Source organism: Mastomys coucha, unplaced genomic scaffold (genome assembly GCF_008632895.1).
Source record: "Mastomys coucha isolate ucsf_1 unplaced genomic scaffold, UCSF_Mcou_1 pScaffold9, whole genome shotgun sequence".
NCBI lineage: Eukaryota > Metazoa > Chordata > Mammalia > Rodentia > Muridae > Mastomys > Mastomys coucha.
In genome coordinates, this window is record NW_022196915.1 from 56,256,689 (window position 1) to 56,266,629 (window position 9,941).

Sequence of the window (9,941 nt, forward strand, 5' to 3'; positions counted from 1 at the left end):
AAAAAAAAAAAAAAAAAAAAAAAAAAAAAAAAAAAAAAAAAAAAAAAAAACCAACCAAACAAAAGAATACTACATTGAAAGGAAAACAATCATGTTTGTTTATGATAACACTTTTAAAATACACACAAGTAAAAACTGGTCACCCTCAAGGGTGGGAGGACGAGCTATATCTCAGAAACCCAAAAGGAAAGGACCAAGTATTACTGTTTTAACTACAGAAGCTCTGTTACTGGGTAACCAAACAATGAGTGATCGGCCTTTCTCACTCTGCAGAAGGAAATGGTTGAATTGGGATGGTATCTTTTTAGAACATGTAATTAGTTGAAAGGTCTAGGCAGCGATACTCAATAACTGTTAAAACCACACACACACACAAAAGAGAAAAAAAAAGAAAATCAGACAATCTTTTTCTTTTGATGAAGAGAAATTACTGAAGACAGTTTTTTGGTTTTTTTTTTTTTTTAATGCATCAGAATCTAGACACTAAATTGACTAGCCTGTTTATAAGAAATATGGTAGGGACAGAATTATATTAACTACACCATGAACGTGGAACTGTGGGACTAGGGTTATAGCTCAGTTGGTAGAGGGCTTGCCTACCATGCCTGAAGACCTGGGTTCCATCCCAGCACCACAAAAGCTAGGTGTGTCATGAGGTGGAGGCAGGAAGATCAGAGTATGAAGCAATTCTAGCCTACAGAAGGAAGCCATCTCAAAACGGCCAGACCAAAAGACCAGTCTAGGGCTTGTGAGATAGCTAGCTCAGGAGGTAAAAGCCCTGGCTGCCAAACATGAACACTTGAGTTTGATCCCCAAAGTCCGTAGGGTGAAAGAAGAGAACCAACTCTCCCAAAAGTTGTCCTTAGACCATCACACAATAAACAAGCAAGCAAACATACATACATTTAAAAACCAGAGTAGCAGTGTGCTGGTTACTCTCTGTCAACTTGACACAAACTAGAGGCAACCTGAGAAGAGGGAACCTGCCTCCATCTGATTGGCCTGTGAGCACGTCTGTGGGGGCACTTTTTCAGTTGCTGATTGATGTGAGATGGCCCAGCCCACTGTGGGCATAACCAACCCTAGGCAGGTGGTCCTGGCTGTATAAGCAAGCAAGCTGAGTGAGCCATTGGGAGGAAGCCAGTAAACAGCATTCCTAGGGCTGGAGAGATGGCTCAGCAGTTAAGAACACTGACTGCTCTTCCAGAAGTCCTAATCCTAGCACTTGGGAGGCAGAGGCAGGTGGATTTCTGAGTTCGAGGCCAGCCTGGTCTACAGAGTGAGTTCTAGGACAGCCAGGGCTACACAGAGAAACCCTGTCTCAGAAAACAAAAACAAAAACAAAAACAAAAAAAAAAACCCAGAAGTCCTGGGTTCAATTCCCAGCAATCACATGGTGGCTCATAACCATCTATAATAGATCTGGTGCCTCTTCTAATGTGTCTGAAGACACCTACAGTATACTCCTATACATAAAATAGTTCCTACCTTGGGTTCCCTTGTGATGGACTGTAACTTATAAGCTTAACACTTTCCTTACCTAACTTGACTTTGCTCATTTTTTTTTTAAATGTAGCAGACAGCAAACTATGATAGTTTGTTCTTCAACAAATAACTTCAGGAAGATTTTTTTTTTAAGGGACAGGTACTCATTGATTAAATGAAATTCAAAAGATAGCACACACACACACACAAAAAGTGAAACCAAGCTCTGTTTAAAGGAAGCATGCTTGGATGATGAAACTACAGACTGTCAGGAAGTGAGTCTGTAGAAATTAGTGTAAGAGAAGACAGCCCCGAAATGTGGGTTCCTCTGGGGAGAAAAGAAGAATCTATAGAGGGGAGAGAAGTGATAGCAAATGGTGTGGCCAGGGAGGCTCAAGTTCCTGGCACTCATCACACTGAGAAAAGGATTCTGCTGTAGGATTCATTAAATATGTATTTCATTGATTTGTGTTGTATTTAACGACAAACAAGATTAAGTATGAACTGATAACCTCAGAAAACGTAACGCATCAACCACCTGAAACTCAGCAGCTCCCACAGATCCTCCGCAGGGTGGATGATGGTCACGGCTTAGTGCACATTTTCTAACTTGCACAGATCGTCCCCAAGGAAAAGTAATTAGACGTTACTTTCTGCAAGGCCTTCTGCAGGACAGTGCAGTTTGACATTTTAAACGGTAGCTGTGCGAAAATTACCCATGTGGGCTTAACCCAGGGTATTTCTCCAACTTGCTTCTAATTCCCGCCCTAATAAAAAGAACTCCTAGAGTGCTGGCAAGATGGTTTAGCGGGTAAGAGCACTTACTGCTCTTCTGAAGGTCCTGAGTTCGGATCCCAGCAACCACATGGTGGCTCGGAAGCCCTCTGTGTGCGTCTGAAGACAGCTACAGTGAATTACACCAGAGCAAGCGGGGCCAGCAGAGGTCCTGAGTTCCTGAGGTCCTGAGCCACACACATGATGGCTCATGGCCATCTGTACAGCTACAGTGTACTCATACACATAAAATAAATCTAGAGAGAGAGAGAGAGAGAGAGAGAGAGAGAGAGAGAGAGAGAGAAAAGAACTCCTAGAAATACTTTATGGGTTTGGTTTTTTCCCTGAGGTCATTACTTTAGAGGTAGTCTTCTGAAAACAGAATTAGTCCGTATCAGATTTTGAAATGTCATGGCCTCTGGAAAGGTTACACCATTTTCCATGGGCACCAAAGAGTGCTAAAACTGTAATCTAAGACACAGGTCTTACTCCCTACCCCAAACACTCTCTTGCCCCTCACTTGAGTGACTGGACTCCTTTTGTAGGCCTGGTTCTTAATGTTCAGTCCTGATCGAGGATTTCTGCCTGCTTCCTGTGACTGATAAATCCCTTTTAATTCCTCTCTCCTCACAATGCTGACTCCCTGGAGTGTCTCCTCAATCTTAATTAACTTGCCAGGGATCCAGTAGTTTTGACCCTGGCCCTTGCCTAAGTCCCAAGTCAAGTTCTAAGGCAATTCTCTGCCCTCTCCTCACCTGCCCAGGAAAATCAATCTTGACCTCAACACTAACACTGGTATCTAAATCAATAGCAACGTAAACACCAACATCAACAGAAGCCGTCTGCCTGGGTCTCCATCTTTAGATCCCCTTCCCACTGTGGGCCCCTGGCTGCCTCCTGCGGCATCTCCTAACTGCTCACCTCATCCTTGCCTTGACAGCTCCTGGGATTGGCTCATTTTAAAAGCTGAGCTGTAGCTCTCATAACATTGCCTCTCTTTCTTTCCTCCTACCCCAACATGTGTTTTGATACTAGAAACTAAACCCAGAGCCTGTACAAGAAGGCAAGCACCACCACTGAGCTATGGCCCTGTCCCTACCCCTTTTCTTTAAGACTAAGTCTCTGAGAATAATTAAATGGAGTCCATAGCTCAGCAAAACTTGAACTTAGGCTCCTTCTGCCTCTGCCTCCTATTAGCTCTGATTACAGCACCATGCCCAGCTTTTGCAATCCTTAGGAGGAACTGTGTGTGAATGGCTGGTCAATGTTTGTCTTTTGTTTCTGGAAGAAGCGGGAAAGAATGAAGTCAAAGAGAAGAAAGGAGAGGAAGAAGGAGAAGGAGGAGCAGGAGGAGGAGGAAGAGGAGGAAGAAGAGGAAGAAGAGGAAGAGGAGGAGGAAGAAGAAGAGGAAGAGGAGGAGGAAGAGGAGGAATAAGAGGAGAAGGAGGAGGAGGAGGAGAAAGAGGAGGAGGAGGAGAAGGAAGAGGAAGAGGAGGAGGAGGAGGAGGAAGAAGAAGAGGAAGAGGAGGAGGAAGAAGAAGAAGAGGAGGAGAAGGAGGAGGAGGAAGAGGAGGAGGAGGAAGAAGAAGAGGAAGAGGAGGAGGAAGAAGAAGAGGAAGAGGAGGAGGAAGAAGAAGAGGAAGAGGAGGAGAAGGAGGAGGAAGAGGAGGAAGAGGAGGAGGAGGAGGAAGAAGAGGAGGAGGAGGAGGAGGAGGAGGAGGAGGAGGAGAGAACAGGAAGCTGACCAGGAGAACCATCCAGTAGAAACAGAAAGATGTTCTATTCCTTGTGACGTCTTGATCTTACCTCCCCCCACACACACACACTCTGGAGACCATTTAGTTGGTGATGCCAGGAGACCTCTAGGGTGACCCTATATCACCATGCAACACACACACACACACACACACACACACACACACACACACACACACACACGCACACGCGCGCAGCACACCTATGTCTTCAGGCAAAACATTATACAATACGCATTGGTGTTTTCCCTGCATGTATATCTATCTGCGTGAGTGTGTCAGATCTTCTGGATCTGGAATTACAGGCATGTGAGCTGCTATGTGGGTGCTTGGAATTGAATCTAGGTCCTCTGAAAAAGCCACCCAGTAACTACTTAACCACCCCTAACCACTGTGCCGCCTCTCTCGCAGACTAAATTCTAATAGCACTTTTTCCCTTGATGTCCCATCCCAGCCAGTCCTCAGGAGGAGAGAGGTAACAAAGGATGCCTAATCACTCCCTGGGGTCTCCGTGACCTTGCCCCAGGGAGATCCCTGAACACTACAGTTAGTTACCTGTGAGGGCAACCAAGTGTGGCAGGCAGAGGCGGTTAGCCAAGACGATGAGCTTCATATCATCCAGGTCTGGGCTGGAGGTGAACATGCCTGTGTAGAGGTACTCCAACACAGCTCTCATGCAGCTCTTGCTTGTGTACGGAAACACTACCTGGGGGAGGGGAAGAAGCAGGCACGTGGCATGAAGTCTAGGGTGGCCCAGAGTTCATCCTGACAGATAAAGACCTGACTTGGTGGGTTGGTTTCCCCACCCCACCCCCCGCCCCAAGTAACCAGCCTTCTGGGCTGTTCCTGAATCTGCTTAGGGAACCCCAATAATCTTGGCTCAGTGACTTGACAGCATTAGCTGAGTGAAGGCTCTGGTGCCTTCTAAAGGGACCTAGATTCTTGGCATCTCCCTGAAACCACTCTGGCAGGGAGGATGCTTGAAGGGGCCATCTGGGTCAGCCACTCCCTAGAGTCCCCTGTGCCTGCAGGGAACAGCTGAAGTGGGCTACAGAGTGAGCAAAGGAAACCAGCAGGTTGCTCGGTGCTGCTGCTCTGGGCCTCTGGGATCACTTCACAGCAGCACAGAAACAAAACCTGCTTTTTTTTTTTTTTTTTTTTTTTTTTAATCACACGGGAAACTCTCTGCGCTTGCTGAGAATAGGGTGGAATTTTAAAATGTGTGTCTATGGTGCTGAGAAATGCCCAGGGCACACAGGCCCCCTCCAGGGGGTCTTCAAAGAATCCTGGCCATATTCTGTATGTCCAACTCCTTCTCCCGCTTCAGAGACCAGTTCAGACATGCTGGGAAAACTGCATGGGGATACATTGAATTTTATGCATCTGTGCAAAGTAGAACCTTGTTAACTGTAAGATAGAATGATGGGTAACTGATGGTCCAGGAGACAGAGATGATGGAAAACACTAAAGGCTGTCACCGGCCTACTCTGCTTGTCTAAGAGGGTGGAAGAGGGACTGGATGCAGTAGAACATTTCTAAGGGCTCATCAACAAACCCCTTCCAACTCTAGGCTGAGCTGGTACCCAGGAGGGTGGCAAATAAGGAAGATGGGTCAGCTGATGGGCACCCGATGAGAGAGAAAGGCGACTGTATTCATTATATGCTTTTATATTCTGTATTTGATGCCCTGACATCTAGAGCCTGGGAAGTCCTTTCCAGCCTAGCCAGCCAGTTCTAGAGCTAGGAAAGGAGCCGCCTACAAGTGGGCCTTCTTTGCCACACTCACACACTAGTCTAGCACTTCCTGTTCCAATCACTCTAGAGACAGGTATCAAACGACCTGGATACCTCCACCTCTATTTCCTGGCTGACTCGGCTCTTCTCAGTGTGGCCCCTCTGGGGTGCATTTCCCCTCCTTGGGATCTCTATTAACCCACCTTGCCGGTGGCATTTTCTCCTGATCTGTTGGTCTCCCCATAGCTCAATGATAAAACCCATCTCTACAGATACTGCTGATTTCAGCTCGGAACACCGGCTTTTCCATGTGTCTCAAGGAAGCCACAGGGTATAATTAAGGAACCAAGGAACTGTCAATCATGAGTTCCAGACCTACCCTCTTTTTTTTTTTTCTCTAGTTGCATAACTTTGTGCAAGTTGCATAACTTCTCAGGGCATCCCTTTCTTGCATATAACAGGTTCGGCTTGCTATATATGTACATCTGGGTAAAATTAAATGATATATATATGAAAGAGCTTTCCAAACTACTGAGATACTGTAATTTGCTCTCCTGGAACATTGAAAAATCCTTGGCTATTTGAAGCATCTCATAAACTTGTTTTGGGTCCATCACTGTGCTTAGAATACAACCAGGGCTAAGGAAAGTACCATTAACTGATGCTGTCTCAAATTCAAAGATATAAATGTCTCTCTCCCATCCTCTCCCTTCCCATCTCCAGCCTCACCTCCCTGGTAGAACTCTCCACAAATGGCCCCCCAAACATGGCAGCCATCCAGTCACAGCTGGAAATCAGCAGAGGCTTATGGGCGCTGATGGTTCCATCATCCAGGATGAAGGTCACATCTGTCCAAGAGAAGAGGCATCATGTGAGGACACAGTGGATATGCTGGAGAATCAGCCCCAAGCAGTCACTGGTCCTGACTACCCACCTTCTAGAGCCATGTAATATGAGTAACAGGCTGCAGACCATCAAGCTATTGGCTTGAGCAACAGGACAGCCATATTTCCATGGCATTGGGAGCTAAAGCCAATTCTGAATACTAAGGGGATAACCTAGGACCCTCAAAACCTTTCCTGGAGAGAACCCCTTCTTCTTCCAAGTGTGTCCCATACCTGAAAAGGTGCCCTTTGCCAAACACTCCTTAACCCGGTTGGTCCGGCGTACATGGAAGGCCTTGGTGATCTCCTGATTCATGAAGGCCTCGTTGTTGAGAATATTGGCCACCATCATACGTAGATCAAAGACCTCTAGCAGCTCCGCAATGTGAGCGATGTGCATGAGGTCCCGCTCATTCTCCCCTAGCTCCCCCGTGTACAGGTACTTGAGAACAGCCCGGAAGGGCCCCGGCTGAATGGAGTTATCCATCTTCACCACCACCATCAGCCGGGATTTGAAGGTCAGGGGATCCTCTGCCATCTCCTCCTGGATACTCACAAAAGCTCGGCTCCAGGAAGACAGCACGCGTCCCCTGCCTGGCAGGTACCCTGTTCCATTACCCCGTAAGATCCCGTCACTGGTTGAAGCCCTGAGGCCAGCTGGACCAGAGCCCCCAGCTTCGTCCACACTCTCACATACGTCAAAGCTGGCAGCCCGAAGCAGGAAGTCCCGCCCATGGTGGTGATGGTGATGATGGTGATGTTGCTCAGGGTGGCTCCGGTGGTCCTCTGGGCGGGGGCCCCCTGACCCTGAGGGGCCCCCCAGCTCCTCCTCACTCAGGTCCATGAGGAATAAGTCATAGAATTTGGAGGAGGAGGTGGAGAGGTAGATTTTGTGGGCAAAGATGCGCACGCGCTCCTGCAGCACCAGGATGACATCCGCACAGAGCGGGTCTTCCAGGAGGTGGGCGGGGCACTCCTCGCTGCTGGAGGGGGGATCGGGCACCACGATGATGGGGGGCGGTGGCTTGGGGGGAAGGAAGGGTGCTTGTAGTAGAGGCCGCTGCACATTGCGCAGATGAGATTTCCAGAACTGCAGGTGGCGGCGGGAGATGAGTGCAGCCCGAATGGCATTGTCAAAGACGTCCTTGATACCAAACTGGGCCACCACGCTGGTCTCGTAGTAAGGGATCCCCAGCTCTTTGGCCACTTCCCGACCCTTCTCTGGGGGGAGGATTTCATTGGGCTTGATGGGCCTGATGAGTGAAGAAGGGAAAACAAACTTGTGTTGGTGAAGGAAGGAGCCTGGCTAGTTTCTTCCAGGCTGGAGGGTCCGCTCAGCATGTGCCCTTGACCCCTCTCTTTTCTGCCTGGCCCTCCGGTCCTTTAGGAAAGCTTCATTTTTCTATGCGAGACCCCACTGATTGCCCCAGTCCAAAGCAGGAACTTCACCTCTCCCTCTGGTAACTTGCATGCAAAGCTTCACACCAGCATTTAAACACTGACAGACAGATAGCCTTAGTATCCGAAGAGGATCAGTTCCAGGATACACACCTCAGATTCCAAATCTGTGGAAACTCAAGTCCCTTGTATAAAACGTCACTGTGGTTACATAACCTGTACATATTCCAGCTCTTCTTTAACTCATTTCGAGATTATTTATAAGTGCTGTGCTATGCTATAAATTGTTATCATGCCATAGTTAGGGAATAATGACAGGAGTGGGGGGAGTCTGGACATTCACGTTTATGTTGGCTGAGCCCACAGCTGTGGAACCCATGATATAAAGAGCCAACTATATTAGCACTGCAGAATTCTAAGGCTCTTTCATTCACACACACACACACACACACACACATATATATATATATGAATATATATACACACACATATATATGAATGAATATATATATATATACACACACATATATATATTCTCACACACATCTTCTCCTCTCTGTCTCTCTCTGTCTTTCCTCATGGAATACAGCACAAGACTGTCCCACAGAGGATATACTATGACACAGAAGGATGAATGAATGAGTGAGTGTGAGTGAGCATGTTTGTTGTTGACTCTGATGTGAATTTGTTCCAAATGAAAGGAGAGACGTAAGGGTCAGTGGGTCTCCTTCCGGGTTGAGCAGAAAGCCACTGTGATGCCCTGCACCAGGTCCCTTCCCTCTCCCTGGGCACAGTAACCCCTACCTAGCCAGAGGCCTCCTGGCCCTGTTAACGGCTTCCAGGTCAGCATAGCGCAGGTCCAGCTGGCAACCCACCAGAATGACAGGAGCTCTGGGGCAGAAATGCTTGATTTCTGGGTACCACATGGTCTTAACGTGGTGGAGGGAATTGGGGTTGGCAATGGAGAAACACAGAACCACCACATCGGATCTGTGGGGTAGGAGAGAAAAGTTAGCAGCACAGAAAGCGGATGGTGGTTTCCTGGAAAAAGGAAAACGCATTTGCTTGCCCCCCTCCCCCCACTACAGCCTCTCCCTGCCTTAGGAACCTGTTTCCACACGATGCATAATAGTCGTAACTATAATTTATGTAGGCATTTTAAAGCACAAAGATTCGTTTGGCCACACGGCTATCTCCTGAGTTAAAAACTATCGCTTGGGGCTGCGGATACAGCTAAGCGGAGGGAGTGATTCCTATGCAGGCATGAGAACTTGGGCTCAGATCCCCAGTTCGCAAACATTCACATAAAAAGCCAAGCATGGCTGTGGGCATTTATGTCCCCACCACAGCGGCAGGGTGTGTGTGGGGGAGGGGGGACAGTGTAGGGGGAAGGAGAGGAATCCCCGGGGCTCTCTACTCTATTCAGCAAGACCAACCAAAACTGTATGTTTCTGGTTCAGTACAAAGCCCTGTCTCAAAAAACAATTAACCCCCCCCCCCAAACAACAACAAGAACAACCACCCTAAGCTCGAGAGTAAAGAAGACATCCTGATGTTTGCCTCTAGCCCATCAGTCATGCACATGGGTACAAGACACCCTCCCTGCAAATTTGTACACACATGAATGTGTAAATGCCAATACACATATCTAGATACACACACACACACACACAAATTCCTATTTTGCCAGACCTGGTGGTACAGGCAAGCTATTTGGGAGGCCTGAGGCAGAGAACTTCCAGTTCAAGGCTGCCTGGGTGACATGGGCACTGGAAGACCTTGCCTCGACATACAGTTCTTCTCTTGTTTGTTTTGCTTTGCAAAGGGCTAGGGATGCAGCTCAGTGGTGGGGCACTTGCCTATGATGCATGAGGCCCTAGGTTCAATGTCCCGCATTGAAAGAAAAAAAAAA

General features: G+C 47.7%; 1 protein-coding gene across 1 annotated transcript in view; it reads right to left on the bottom strand.

Annotated features, from left to right (window-relative positions):
* The window catches only part of Rhobtb2 (Rho related BTB domain containing 2), a 21,070-nt gene that overhangs the window by 5,353 nt on the left and 5,776 nt on the right, over nucleotides 1-9,941 (bottom strand). Inside the window, exons 4-7 of the mRNA XM_031361637.1 lie at nucleotides 8,834-9,019; nucleotides 6,866-7,884; nucleotides 6,477-6,595; nucleotides 4,569-4,719 (exon numbers count right to left, since the gene is read on the bottom strand). Coding sequence (XP_031217497.1) covers nucleotides 4,569-4,719; nucleotides 6,477-6,595; nucleotides 6,866-7,884; nucleotides 8,834-9,019 — 1,475 coding nt within the window. The remainder of the gene's footprint in view (nucleotides 1-4,568; nucleotides 4,720-6,476; nucleotides 6,596-6,865; nucleotides 7,885-8,833; nucleotides 9,020-9,941) is intronic.